The sequence below is a fragment of the Beauveria bassiana genome (genome assembly GCF_000280675.1).
Source record: "Beauveria bassiana ARSEF 2860 unplaced genomic scaffold BBA_S00003, whole genome shotgun sequence".
In the NCBI taxonomy this organism is placed as follows: domain Eukaryota; kingdom Fungi; phylum Ascomycota; class Sordariomycetes; order Hypocreales; family Cordycipitaceae; genus Beauveria; species Beauveria bassiana.
The window spans coordinates 1,276,074-1,289,279 of NW_007930838.1; the positions used below are offsets into that span (position 1 = coordinate 1,276,074).

At 51.2% G+C, this 13,206-nt stretch overlaps 7 protein-coding genes across 7 annotated transcripts; 4 read left to right on the forward strand and 3 right to left on the reverse strand.

Moving 5' to 3' along the window:
* Positions 1-439: 439 nt before the first annotated feature.
* BBA_01629 (uncharacterized protein) lies at positions 440-1,562 on the reverse strand (the record flags this gene model as incomplete). The annotated part of the gene is made up of 3 exons (XM_008596726.1): positions 440-1,001; positions 1,062-1,206; positions 1,268-1,562. The coding sequence occupies 3 exons, from the start codon at positions 1,560-1,562 to the stop codon at positions 440-442; spliced, it is 1,002 nt and encodes a 333-aa protein (XP_008594948.1).
* Positions 1,563-2,157: 595 nt separating this feature from the next.
* BBA_01630 (uncharacterized protein) lies at positions 2,158-3,339 on the forward strand (the record flags this gene model as incomplete). The annotated part of the gene is made up of 2 exons (XM_008596727.1): positions 2,158-2,691; positions 2,743-3,339. The coding sequence occupies 2 exons, from the start codon at positions 2,158-2,160 to the stop codon at positions 3,337-3,339; spliced, it is 1,131 nt and encodes a 376-aa protein (XP_008594949.1).
* A 1,095-nt stretch (positions 3,340-4,434) lies between these two features.
* Positions 4,435-6,618, forward strand: BBA_01631 (Zn(II)2Cys6 transcription factor; the record flags this gene model as incomplete). Its single annotated transcript, XM_008596728.1, has 3 exons — positions 4,435-5,234; positions 5,291-5,577; positions 5,633-6,618. The coding sequence occupies 3 exons, from the start codon at positions 4,435-4,437 to the stop codon at positions 6,616-6,618; spliced, it is 2,073 nt and encodes a 690-aa protein (XP_008594950.1).
* An 841-nt stretch (positions 6,619-7,459) lies between these two features.
* Positions 7,460-8,010, forward strand: BBA_01632 (arsenate reductase (Arc2); the record flags this gene model as incomplete). Its single annotated transcript, XM_008596729.1, has 2 exons — positions 7,460-7,766; positions 7,832-8,010. 2 exons carry the CDS (start codon positions 7,460-7,462, stop codon positions 8,008-8,010), a joined length of 486 nt encoding a protein of 161 aa, XP_008594951.1.
* Positions 8,011-8,173: 163 nt separating this feature from the next.
* BBA_01633 (LSM domain-containing protein) lies at positions 8,174-8,661 on the reverse strand (the record flags this gene model as incomplete). Its single annotated transcript, XM_008596730.1, has 4 exons — positions 8,174-8,248; positions 8,315-8,389; positions 8,452-8,523; positions 8,632-8,661. The coding sequence occupies 4 exons, from the start codon at positions 8,659-8,661 to the stop codon at positions 8,174-8,176; spliced, it is 252 nt and encodes an 83-aa protein (XP_008594952.1).
* A 210-nt stretch (positions 8,662-8,871) lies between these two features.
* On the forward strand, positions 8,872-10,362 carry BBA_01634 (uncharacterized protein; the record flags this gene model as incomplete). Its single annotated transcript, XM_008596731.1, has 1 exon — positions 8,872-10,362. The coding sequence occupies one exon, from the start codon at positions 8,872-8,874 to the stop codon at positions 10,360-10,362; it is 1,491 nt and encodes a 496-aa protein (XP_008594953.1).
* Positions 10,363-10,705: 343 nt separating this feature from the next.
* Positions 10,706-12,402, reverse strand: BBA_01635 (Cytochrome P450 CYP570E2; the record flags this gene model as incomplete). The annotated part of the gene is made up of 6 exons (XM_008596732.1): positions 10,706-10,864; positions 10,921-11,407; positions 11,475-11,600; positions 11,654-12,018; positions 12,076-12,272; positions 12,354-12,402. 6 exons carry the CDS (start codon positions 12,400-12,402, stop codon positions 10,706-10,708), a joined length of 1,383 nt encoding a protein of 460 aa, XP_008594954.1.
* Between the last annotated feature and the right edge of the window lie 804 nt (positions 12,403-13,206).

A 13,206-nucleotide genomic window follows, 5' to 3' on the forward strand; every position in this document is an offset into this window, starting at 1 on the left:
CATTTTATTTGTCTCTGTATAGGTTCTTTGGGGCAAAATTGGGAATCTTTTACGAATCTTTGGGGAGAGAGCTTACTACCTAGGGAAAGGTTTCAGCTCAACGCCGTCCGTTCGGCGCGCTACACTGTCTTGGGCACCACTGATGATTTGTTTGTGTATTAATTGGGTTTTATTCCCGTCAACTGAGTGTAAATCAACAAAAGTATGATTATAAACCCTACGCTGCCTCTGCGGCCCGTGACATGAAAGACTATTGCAGGACTTTGTGGGCAATGTTGCAGCTATCGGGAGTATTGGGTTCCGTAAGTGAGCAAAGAAACTTGGAGCGCTAATGCCATGCTGCCTACATAATATACAAAAATCACAGTGAAGGCTCTGCTTTTCCTTTCCCATGCACAAAAACTCCATCACTTCATCCGCCTCACGTTAATTACCAACCTCAATTCGCCGGGTACTGGTTGAACGGCACAAGGTGCTTCAGCTGTGATTGAATGTCAACAAACTTGTTCTGCTTCGGGTCGAACCAAGCGACAACGTAAACAGCCATGTAAGCCTTCTTTCCTGCTACCTGAATCAAGCCATCCACCCTGATACAGCCGGGGCCGGGGCCCCGCCGCGCGGGCTTCCAGCTCTTCGCCAATGTCACCAACGCCGCCGACGTGGCTCGCTGCAGAGTGGTGGAGGTCTCAGTCCCGATGGACACGACTGACTGGTGATTCTTTTTCAAATCCTGCAGCTCTCGGTTGGCGCTGGGGCCGACGGTCTCCAGCTGCACGCGCTGCACCATGGTCGGCTCCCACGTCGAACGTTGTTTTGCCGGCGGCTCGGCGATGCCCAGGAATATGGCCATGTCGGAGGCGATGCCTTTGCCATAAGCGCTGACAAAACTCAATGCCGCCTTGGCCACCGCCGCGGGGTAGATGGCGAGATATAAATGCTTCGCTGCGAGCGTATCGATAGGGCGGTGCGCCCAGTAAATTCCGTCGTCTTCGATGCTGATTCTGCAATGACAGTCAGTACAATGGAGTGGCAGCTCTGACGAGCTAAAAAAGGGACTTTACCCCGCTACGTAGTGTTTAGGTGGCGGTTGGGCGGGAAATATTGTATCGAGCCAGTATTGAGATACGTGGATATCTTTGCCGCCGAGTAGTCGAATGTACTGATCACTGCTCTCGATCGCTTTGCACATGAGGTCGGCCAGCTTGCCTAGAAATCCCTGGTTAGTACGACTAGACACTGTCTCGATTTGGCGGCCCAAGTTACCCACGTTTAATATCCTCGCCCCCATCCTTTCTTCGGCTGAAGGTAACAAACTCTTGCCACTCCGGGTCACTGTTTCGATATGGTGGTTGGCTAACCTCGCTTATGGTGAACGGCATGGGCAAGAACAGTATCGAGTCGGAACCATTGCCGGCTTCTTCAGCCAGTTCCTGCTTCTCCTTGTCGGACATGGAATCCCACTCCTCTTCCGCCCAGTCGAACAAAGGCTCCAGAACGATGACATAGAAAATAGACCAGCACACGAATGCCGTGCTTGCTGTGAGAAGAATGCGCCTGTACATGAATAACCAAGAGCGTCAGCAGAGCGATTGCGCAATGGTTTGAGCCAGGGTTCCTACCCGACAAAGCGGCGTATAGGTTTGAGTCGTGAGCGACTCACTGGTCTAGGAAAATAAACGGGCAGGGGCTGGGTCGTGATTCCACTCTTGCGCCATGGCATCAACGATATTCGTCGGGTATGTAAAGGAGCCTGTTGGCTGTGGACTGGTTTCCATCGAAGAGCGTTGAAAGCCGCTCTTGGCGCAGGCGCCAGCCGTCGCATCGCCATGGTCTGAAAAGAGACGATATAATCTATCGTTCATGTAGAAAAGCCTGTAAAGTGCCGCAAAGAAGAAGAATGCATATTGCTCGAAAAAAAAACGCCAAATTTGAGAATGCGCAGGTGGCGATGATATAGCTCGTCGTTGGGCACACATTCAGTAGGTTAATTAGTTTGTTAGTAATGCGACGCCACCAACAGCGGCCGGAGTAACCAAACGCCGAGCTCCGCACAACGTAATGGCATGCAGCTAGGTAGGTACACGCCAAACCATTCCCTTGGTGGTGACGTTTCGGTGTTCGCTTGACAGCCCCAGCCTTTATGATCCAACAGCCATCATGAAATTCACCGCAGGGATCATTGCGGCGCTTGCGAGCTGCACCGCTGCGGCGACAACTACCGGACAAGCTTTCACGTTCCCCCGCGATGAGTCCGCCTCGACAGCCTCGCTCGACCGCAGCCTAGCCAGACTCGTGTTCCTCCAGCGCCTGGCCAAGCCTGGCGAGGGTCCAACCATCAAAGACATCCCCGAAAACATCAGCGCCGACGATGCTGTTAACACATTGAACAAATTTGTTTCTTCCAGAGATGGACTATTTACCGCCGGGCCTGTGGCTAAGCGGCTACTTGTTATGGTTGACGGCATGACTGCGCAACAAATCAAGGACGCAGGGAAAGCCCTCGGTCAGGATGCGACTTTTACGATAGACGATCTGCCATCATCCACGGCCAATCACGATTTATTCGAAATCGATGCATACAACGCAGGGGCGACGACACAACACAGTTGCTCTCTGGGCGAGATCGTTCAAATGAAGAATGGCCAGTGCTGGAGCGAATCGTCTACTGCTGCCAGATACAACGTCGCAGAGGTATGCTGCTTTCAGGCTGGAGATCATTTTCCTAAACTAATATGGTCGTAGAAGCCAGACTCGATGAATAGCATCCTCGATGCTCTGCGATCTATCCCCAAGCTTACCGAGGCCGGGAAACTCGAAGCGACCGTTGTACTCCTGCCTGAAACGAGCGATAACGCGAAGCCTTCGTGGTCTGATAAGCCCCAAGAGCTCCGCCGTCGACAAGCTGAGCAGGTCATCTCCTCCAACCACAAGGCAGCTCCTGTGAGCGTCACTCACCTCGCCGCAAGTTCCTCGACGTCACTCCCGCATAAGATCATTCCCTCGTGCTTCAGCTCCAATGAGAGCTGTATCGCTAGTACAGACAACTGCTCGGGTCACGGATCTTGCGTGAACAAATACGGTGCCATTCCCGAAAACCCCAAGGAAGGAGACGTTTGTTTTGTATGCCGTTGCATACCTACCCATAACAACAAAAGCGGGCCTACGCACTGGGGCGGTGCTACCTGCGCCAAGCAAGACGTCAGCGTGCCGTTCTGGCTCTTCTTCGGATTCACCATTGTTATCGTTGGCGTTGTCTGGATGGCCATTAGCTTGCTTTTCAGCGTTGGGGAGGAGAAGCTCCCCGGTGTCATTGGTGCTGGCGTATCCCGCTCAAAGTAGAATCATGGTATGAAGAAATCATTGACATTGTTCTACTCAAGTCACAAGCTAATGTGGGCAGGATCATCAACCAGGCGATTCATTAAGATGGGCAATGTATTATAATAGGCGACAGGGTGGACAACAAGTGTCCTCAACCAATGGGGTGCGGGCTTTTGAGCTTCGAAGCAGCAGCGTCGAACCACTTGGGCCTTATTTGGCATGTTAATAGAACCAGGACTGAATTCAGGCATGTGTTTTTTCCATGATAAGGGTTATCCCCGCCATACATGTGAAGGTGGCGGTTACCAGGATGACTAATACTACACCGTCGAACCTTGGGGATGAATCTATCTAGTTCTTGGACTGCCCAGCGTTCCGCAAACAGAAACAGCGCCTTGTGTCGATGCAGTCCTGGTGGTGGTGCACTGGTGCCACATTAAAACCGATAGGCTAGAGCTGCCGAGGCCCCGAGAGCTTGGTGGTCGGCCCACTTCTATCACCGTCATAGACGGAGTTTGCAAAAAATGCCGTTTCTCTCCTGCGACCTGCTTTTGTAACCCTAAGAGTTGTTTATTAAGTGCCTATTTTCATTTCTGATACCCCTTGATTGGCGACTTGGGAAGCCACGTTGATCGCCCGCTTCTTTTAAAGCCTTACCATTGATAATATTTGATCAATCCGGGGCCGTCTGGCGTCGTGCGCCTCTCTGAGGATTATGCCCAACGAAGACCGCCCGAAATTGCCGACGGCGAAATGGGGTGCGGCTTGCGCTGCTTGTGCAACAGCGAAAGCAAAATGTATCCGCTCGAATGAAGCCCCTCTGTCGAAATGCGACCGGTAAGCAAGAGCAAAGCCATTTTCGCGCCCGAGGAATATATCGTTGCTCTGGCCGGTGGCGGACCCCGGCTGCGCCTCACACTGTCGTGACGCTTCCTCAACCATGACGCCGGCAGCGGCGGATATTACCAATACATCGAGTCGCTGACGCCGAATGTCATAGATGTGAACGGTTACTCAAAGAATGTACGGATCAAGTACACAAACCCCGAAAGAAAAGACAGCCCAAGCCCTCGTGAGTCGCTTCTCGCTCCAGTGCCCAAATCTTGAGTCGCCATGGCATTTGTGAATCCCAATCAACTAATCTTGAAACACAGACGCACTGCACAGATTGAAGAGCGTCTAAATGGCTTGGTGAGCTTGCTGCAAGCATCAGGAGAGCTGCCACACCAGGCACAGGGACAGCACGACGGCAGCACTCCTGGTGACTACGATGAGTCTAATCTTACATCATCCCAGATAACCGAGTCACCCATATCTCACAACGCAACTCCGAGCCAGCCGCAGCAGCTGCAGAAAGAATGGCATATTCCAGCGACATACAACTCATTCGGGGTAGCAAACTGCATCTGCCGCCCGGCCCCGGGAGATGCACCGCCGCCTCCAGAGACAGATGATGTCGCCTTGGAGACATACAAGACTCAGCTGCAGCACCTATTCCCATTCGTCATCATTCCAAACAATGTCACAGCCGCGAAGCTCGGTGTAACACGTCCGTTTCTCATGTCCGCGATTCGCATGGTGACTTCTTTCCGCAGCCTGCGCTCCATGAGAGCGCAGATGTACGCACTGAAGAAGCATATTTCCGACTATATGCTGATTCGTTCGGAACGGTCCATGGATCTTCTATTGGGAATTATCGTGATCCTCGGCTGGTATCAGTACCACTGCTTCACTCATGCTCAACTTCACAACCTGCTGTCATTAGCGATTTCTCTGATTGGAGAAATGGGGCTCAATCGACATGCTATAATTCATGAGGGTACCAGACAGATGGCTGCTCAGCCTCCCGCACCTTCTGCTCGAAGTAGCGAAGAGAGACGGGCCTTTATTGGCGTCTGGTTTCTCGCTTCTTCGTAAGTCCTCAACTTTGTCCTACTTTCTTTGCTCTTCGATACTAATCCCAAGCTAGACTGTCGACTGTATTTGGCAGAATTGATCCTATGCGATACACTTCATATGTCAGAGAATGCCTCACAATACTCGAAACGGATATGGAATATGAGACGGACATTATCCTCGTATTTCTTTTGCGGATCCAGTACTTGACACAGCGCATCTCCGAATTGAACCCAAGAGACAACACCATTGAAGAGTTTACTAGTATTCCAAAGGCACCCGCGGCGGTATACGTTTCCGTTTTTCAAAATGAACTCGAAGAGCTACGAGCCAAGCTGCCGGTTCATCTCCAGAATGATAGTACGTATTTGCATTGAGCCATAACAGGGATTGGAGACTAACAAGACTTCGCCAGATATCATCAAAATGTACTTCAACACCGCCCGTCTGCGATTATATGAACCTCCGGTTGTAGACAAGGATCTTATCGCCTCCCTGGCAGATGATTTCACGCTCAATAATGCAGGCGGCGGAACACCTCTCGATCGTCTCTACAATACAAGTGCGGCTATCACAGGTTGGTTCGAGAACTGGTTCGCCGTACCTGTTGCCCAGTATGCTTGTCAGACGACAGCTGTGGCGTCTCAGCTTGTGTATGCGTTGACAATGCTTGGGAGGTGGGCTCAGCTTGTGACCCCCAAGCCTGTTGGAGAACCCGAAGATACACAGCGCGGCACAACAGGTCTGGCATCGTTCGAGCCTAAACCACAGAACGCTCGAAAAACAGCTGCGTCGCCTCAAAATGTGGACCACTGCTCGATGCCGCACCCAATACCTGGTCCAATGACGCCAGCTGACGGTGTATTCGACCCGGCTCTGCCCGCGGCCGTCGCGCACTTGCGCGCGCAGCTCAAGACACATCCCGGCCTGATGGTCAACGTTGGCGAGATCTTGCTGGCTATCTGCAACCGCTTTGAGCAAGCCAATGCCACTTTCCAGATTTCTTCGACGGACACGAGGAACGACGAAGCCAATGTATGGAGCATGACTGCGATAAAGTTGCGCATTACCAAGGCAAAGCTGGAAAGATGGGCCGAGCTCGTGTCCAAGGAGGGTGAGAGTCATTCCCCAGGACAGCAGCTCAAGGCGGACATGGACACGAGCATGTCTGGCTGGACGGCTGGGCCTGAGCCCGCGCCTACCTCGGCTATGATGCAAACTGGGAGCGGTGCTTGGCAGGGAATGGACCCCAACATGCCAGCAGATCAAATGCAAAACGTGTATGGTAGTACCCCGTGGCGTAGCGATTTGCTTACTGGAGTCGACCCCGCGGTTTGGTTTGATGGATATCTCGATTGGGGCGCAGTGATTATGAACTCAATGGGCACAGTTGAGCAGTAAATGTTTTGAAATAAGGCGACAGGGCGACTGGTATGGGGGCGTTATTCGAGGTGTGGGAACTGACGGTTCCAGATGACATCTTGTTGTTATATCACTACTCTTCTTTCTTCTTGGATGTCGATGGTTGAAGGTATTTACACTCACTTTCTATAATAGGGCGGCACGACCATACGCGCGTTGAGTTTCGGTGAAGGAACTACATGTACACCAATAGCAAGAGTCTTAAAAAGAAGTCGAGCCCTGAGAAACTCGATGCTTAATGCGAATACGAATGACAAGCACCTTCTTGATTGACTCGCTCTTCGACGCCATATTGTTAGTGAGGTGCGGGCATTCAATGTGGACCAAAAGATATCAAGTCGACGCCAAATCGACCGCCAGAGTCTTCATTCAGTATTGATGAAGCGAATGCCTACGATACAATTCTGATGGCTTGTTTGATAGTTCCTAGAACTGAGATGGCACATTTGCTCTTTCAATGTTACCTACCCTAGTGTGGTAGGGAATCCCAAAGACCTTGCGAATACAGTAAAACAGCTCAGTCTCCTATCGTACTGATGTCGGATGGCACTACCTTAAAAGATGTGAATTGGAATGTATCTTATGTTTTTCAAGGTATCATAACTTACAGCTGATCGAGATTCAGTCTGAAGTTCTGTCATTGCTAGGCCATGTACAAAGGAAGCATCACGTGGGCCTCTGAATACCTCGACAGCCAGCCCCCATAAAACTCTTAGGCTTCTATTGCAGGATATATCTCATCTTTTGAAAGAGAAGAATATAATTACCGTTTCCCATCGAATTTTACCCAAGCGATCCTGGTAGAGGACACAACTTAATCATGTCAACAGATGCGAATGCCCCTCCTTCGGGAGAAGCCCCTCCATGGTGGGCAGGCCTGCCCGAGCCACAGGCAACTTGCGAAGCAATTGAGAATTCAGAGGTCATGACTCTTTTGGAGAAGACATTTGCTGGTCGGAAGCACGCAAAACGAGATTTCCTTCTCGTCGACGTCCGTCGGACCGACTGGGACGGAGGCACCGTGGCCACATCCATCAACCTCCCCGCGCAGTCATTCTTTCAAACCAGGCCAGTTGTATATCAGCTCTGCAAGCAAGCTGGTATCGAGCGCATAATTTTCTATTGCGGTAGGGGCTTTGCAAAGAAATAAAAAATAAAAAAGAAGAATTGAGACTCAACTAAACATTTGCAGGAAGCTCAGTAGGGCGGGGAACCAGGACTGCTCGGTGGATGCAGGACTACCTGACCGAGGTTGGCGAAACTGGTATGAAAGCCATTATCTTGACGGGCGGTATTAAAGGCTGGCATAAGAAGTTTGGTGGAAAGTTGATGGAGAATTATGATGAGAATTTTTGGGTAGCCAAAGCATAGATTGGGCCAAGTTCTAAAACAACAGGATAATCGTTTTCCCTTGTTGCACCTCGGCTTCTGATCCCGTATTTCTTTGTATATCGTGCTTCCCTCCATACCGTAACGCCGAGCGAAATTGAAATCATGCCTTTTGTTTTCCACAACTTTTTTCTCTTTGTAACCTTTATCGGTGTTGTCGGTCGTCGCCGCCGATGCGTTCCATAGCTTCCAACATGACAACTGAATTGCCGCGAATGACCTTTTCGTAAAGTTAGCAGACGCAAGCGAGCTGAAGATCGTTTTGAGCGAGGCAGGCGCAACATACCACCATGCCTAGTCTAGTCTTGTTTCCACCTTCCGTCTCCTCGAATGCGTCGTCCAGGACAATATTGAGGAAGACCTGTGCGCCGGGATTAGCAAAGACAGGGCGGAGACTACCCAGAACACCAGCATTTGACGTACGTCATATCCGCGCAAGACGCCAATGACTTTGCGACTGCCATTTAGTTGGACAAACAGGCGCTTATCGAGGTACTGTAGTTCGTGAAGTTAGCAAGAGCTCGCGGTGAAAGCTCGCGTCTGCATCTCCCTCGGGCGCGAGGGGTCAAAGATGTCAGCAGCGCATCAGAGGGAATCACAGACCTTCTTAAGCTCAGGCTGGGCGGGCGCCATTTCGAAAAAATATTTGATTGGTTTAGGTAGATCGGTCAGTTGCGCGAGAGCAAGCAGACCAAGCTGTCACCCGACAGCGAAGAACCTGGCGCCGTAACGCGCCGCCGCCCAAAAAAAAGTGAATCACGTGCAGATAAGATTATTGCAGTGGCATCTCAGCAGGCAGCAATACAGTTGGGATGTTACCTCAAAAATCAACACAAAATAATTATGAGCTCGTTAGGGTCGCGACGAAAAGCCCGTGTAATAAAAATTGATGATGAGGACTCAGAGGGCGCCGAGAATGCCGGCTCTGAGATTGGTGGCGCGACAAACGCAGGTATGTTACCCTGCCAAGTTTGGGACTGTTTGAGCCACTCATATGAGACTGACTCCAACTCGATGACAGAATCTTCACAGCCGTCCTTCAAGATAAAACCAGCGAAAAAGGGAAACAGGCAGTCTGGCCTTCGAAAAACATTCACCGCTGATAATGAGGACGACAAAGCATCTCACAACGATGAAGATGGTGAGAACGGCCCTGTGGTTGTGAAAGCCAGGTTTGGCGCCCAAAAACAGAAGAAAAAGTCCAATTCGAGACTGTCTTTTGGTTTAGGAGTTAATGAGGAGGGAAATGATACTACGTCACTGGAAAAACCGTTGAAAAGGTCAAAACTAGGGCAGCGGGTGGTTGAGAACATTGCCGTGAAGCGAGGCATAGCCATGAGAGGATTTCCGACTCGAACGTCTGAAGACGATGACGATAGGCCTCGATACAGCAAGGAATATCTCGACGAACTGCAGTCGTCCACACCCACCACACCCGTAGACTCTGCATCTATACCAACGGATGGCGATGAAATGGAGCTCGATGCATCCGAGCTGGAGGGGGCTATGATAGTAGACTCCCCGGCGCCTGCACCTCCTGCAACCAAGATTCAAGTACTCACCGATGCCGAAATCCAAGAGCGAAAAGAGCGCCGAGCAAGACTAGCGCAGGAGCAAGATTTCTTGTCTGTCGAGGACGACGACGACGACGACGACGACAGGAGAGCCAAGAAGAAGGAAGATACAAGGCTAGCGACCGACGAAGATCAGATGGGCGAAGGCTTTGACAACTTTGTCGAGGATGGCGGGGTCTCTCTCGGGAAGCGCGCCGAGAAGCAGCGGCGCAAGCAGGACCGGGCCAAGATGGCGGAGCTCATCAACGCAGCCGAGGGTCACTCTTCCGATTCGTCCTCCGACAGCGAGGCGGAGCGCCGCATCGCGTACGAGACTTCACAGACGCGCTCCGGCATGGACGGCCTCAAACGCCCGCGCAGAGACCCGGCCAAGGATTTGCTGCAGATGCCGCCGCCCAAGATGACGCCGCTGCCGAGCCTGGCCGAGTGCGTCGCGCGTCTGCAGGCGACGCTCGGCGGGATGGAGGCGCAGATGCAGCTCAAGAGCGCGGCCGTGGCGCAGATGCGAAGCGAGAGGCAGAGCATCGCCGCGCGGGAGAGGGAGGTGCAGGCGCTGCTGGACGAGACGGGCAAGAAATACCAGGAAGCAATGGGAAAGACGGCGGAGCTTGGCAGCAGCAGCAAAGGGCCATCTGCGACGACGACAACGACGACGACGACGAAAAGTGTCGTCGACGATGACGCTTTTGCTGGCGATCGCGGTCCGGAGAGCTTGGGAACAAGTCCAGGCCGAGGGAGGACGGCGGGCGATGCATTATAGGCACTTTCATAGCTGTCCGTGTACTTTAAAGATACCCGTTTCGAATAGAATTGTACATTTTCGACGTCATTCTGTATGTGCTTTTGACTTTCTTTTACCGTTCCCGGCCTCGATTGATTTCCAGTCTATATACACCACTGTCGTTCAGGCTCTCGTCAGAAATTTCCAATCTATCAAAGGCCACAGCGACACTGCCAGTGTATCTCAACGGTAACGAAAAACCGATACCAGAATCCTCAACTTGTACTGCGTAGCTATCACCCGGAGCCATAGTACCATAGTACCAGGTCCATCACAATCGCTGCTATGCACAGCAACCGAGAAGGAGACGACGCATAACCGGTCAATCTGCAGGGTGCTCTTCATTCAAGGTTTGGCATTCATTTGGTGCCGGCCGTCTTCGCAGTGTAACCCAAAAGTCGGTATCGCAAACAAAAATCGATGCCTTTGTCTTCATGGGCTTGTCTGGGTGAATGATGGCCATGTCGAATCGTTTCATAAGCTGCCCCGGATCAGAAGAAGCCGGGAGTTTGTGTAAATGTTATTGTGTGACATTACCTCATATACTGTTTTATGCAACTCCATCATTGCAATTGGCTTTCCTAGACAGGAGAACTTGCCTCCCCCAAAGTGCGTGTCCGCGGCCTTGTTCATCTTGGTCAAGTCGGCATGGCTAGCACACAGCCAGCGCTCCGGCCGAAAAACATCCGCATCTGCTCCCCAGATCTGCCTGGACCTACCCACGGCCAAGAATGCTTGCCCAATCTCAGTACCGCCGGGCACAAAGAATCCATTAATGTGTTCGCCGCCCGGCGGCACAAGCTTAAATCCAAGGCCGCTCACGGGCGGCCACATGCGAAGGCTCTCCTTGATCACCGCTTGTAAATAAGGGAGCTGTCGTATTTCATGCCACGAGATGGGGTCGTGGACACTTGAGCTGGCTTCATCAATTTCTTTTTGAAGAGCTTTGAAAGCCGTCGGCGCCGCGATTAGAGACAGGAGAGTCATGAGTATAGAGTGCGCGGTTGTGTTGGACCCTGCGATTCTTGCGTGGACATTAGCCCTCCGAGGAAGAGGAAGAAGAAGAAGAAGAAGCGCAGCAATGCACAAACATGGCAACAAATCCTTGCTGAATCATGTCATCCTTTGTCAAGCCAATGTGAACATGATTCTGTACCAGGGCACCTTCTTTGGCCTCATTTCGGTGCATTGCTGTCTCGACCGATTTAGTGACAAGCCTGGTACATCACGTTAATATGAGAGGGCCATGCATTTTACCGTCTTTTCTCACTCTAGCAAGCGCCCGAATCCAACCTGGTCTCCTTCCTTGGGTAAAGCCAATCGAAACGGCCATGTGTGTATAACATCCGCAATGCCTGGCAAGATTGAGACGAATGTCAGTATCGGCAAGGACGACATATTAATCTCATTGAAATTATATAGATCTCGATCTTGTTTCAAGTAGCCAAATGGCTTCCCGAGAGAGATGTCTCCGATTATATCCAGTGCGAGGAATTGGATCTTTTCAGCCATGTCGACTGGGCGAATTTCCGAGTCTGCAGATGTGTACTTGATTCCCAGCATTGTGACAAAGTTTTGTATTTGTCGGCCCATTGCGGCCTCGAACCCATATTCCTCGTCGCCCTTGGCCGTAAACTGGAGGCTTTGCTTTCAGTGATGATGCTCCGCGTTGCAGAGGCGAGTTGTCCATACCGTCGAGTTCATTTGGGCACGCATGGCCTTGTGCTTGTCCTCGTCTAATGCAGACACCACATTATCAACGCCGGGTACGACTCTCGCAGCTTTATAGAATCTTGCTTTGACATAGTTACCCCGCACAGCAGACATGCGACGGAGGACCTCGGGGTCTGAGGATACCAACTGATTGGGACCAATTCGGACAAGAGGACCTGCGCAAACATGTCATTAAATCAAAAGGCCCAATTAAAAAAAAAAAAAACAGAAATGCAAGAGCCCAAGGCATAACACACCATATCTGTCCGTTGCCTCTTTTAGAGTTTGCGGAAAGACGCCGCTCATGGCTCCTCGAAGCTGCCACCATACTGACCATGGTGCTGGCCACGGTCCGGGTATATGGCGTAACCGGTACCAGGCACGTATTTGACAAAACAGCAACACCGCCACCGTCGCAATGAGTGTGTAAACAGCAAGATAAGATAAAAGGGAATTTTTCAGCGCGGCAAAGAGGGCCATGGTCAACAACACCAGCTGAGTTTGCTGCGAAGACCAAGTGCTTAATGCAAATGTCTCGATTTCAGAAACCATGGGGGTGTCAGAGTTGATTTAAAGGTAGGAAGGGGGTGTACTGCAATTAGGTATGTCTGCTATGCTTTGCCTGCGCTGATCCAGCGTTCGAAAACTTTGGTGAGAGCACCAACGTTGATACATGAAGGTTATGCATCGGCTTGTTCTGTGAACTGCGGATTGTTGCCAGCTGTGGAAAGAAGAAGATGATTCGCAAGAGTATATAAGCGGATCGACCATGAGTGTCTAGTTTCTCCTAAGGAACAACTACGTCGCCTTTCAACGTCCGTCCGTAACTCACAAGGTACTCACTAATACGCCCGTGCCGCTCTCGTCTGTAAATGTGACCTGTAGTTGGCATGATGAATGCGGCTGACCTATTTCAGACTAAACAGAAGAGTGTGGCCCCCGACTACGCCCCTGATAGCTAGATGCTAGACTTAACCAAGTGCCGGCATTCAAGTTGGACCCTAGACACCGCACTGCTACATCAAGGAGGGGTCGCGGGGAGCTGTAGAGCTCCAAACTCAACACACCACAACTTGGGTCGCATTAATGCTAGTTGAATTGGCTCGACTC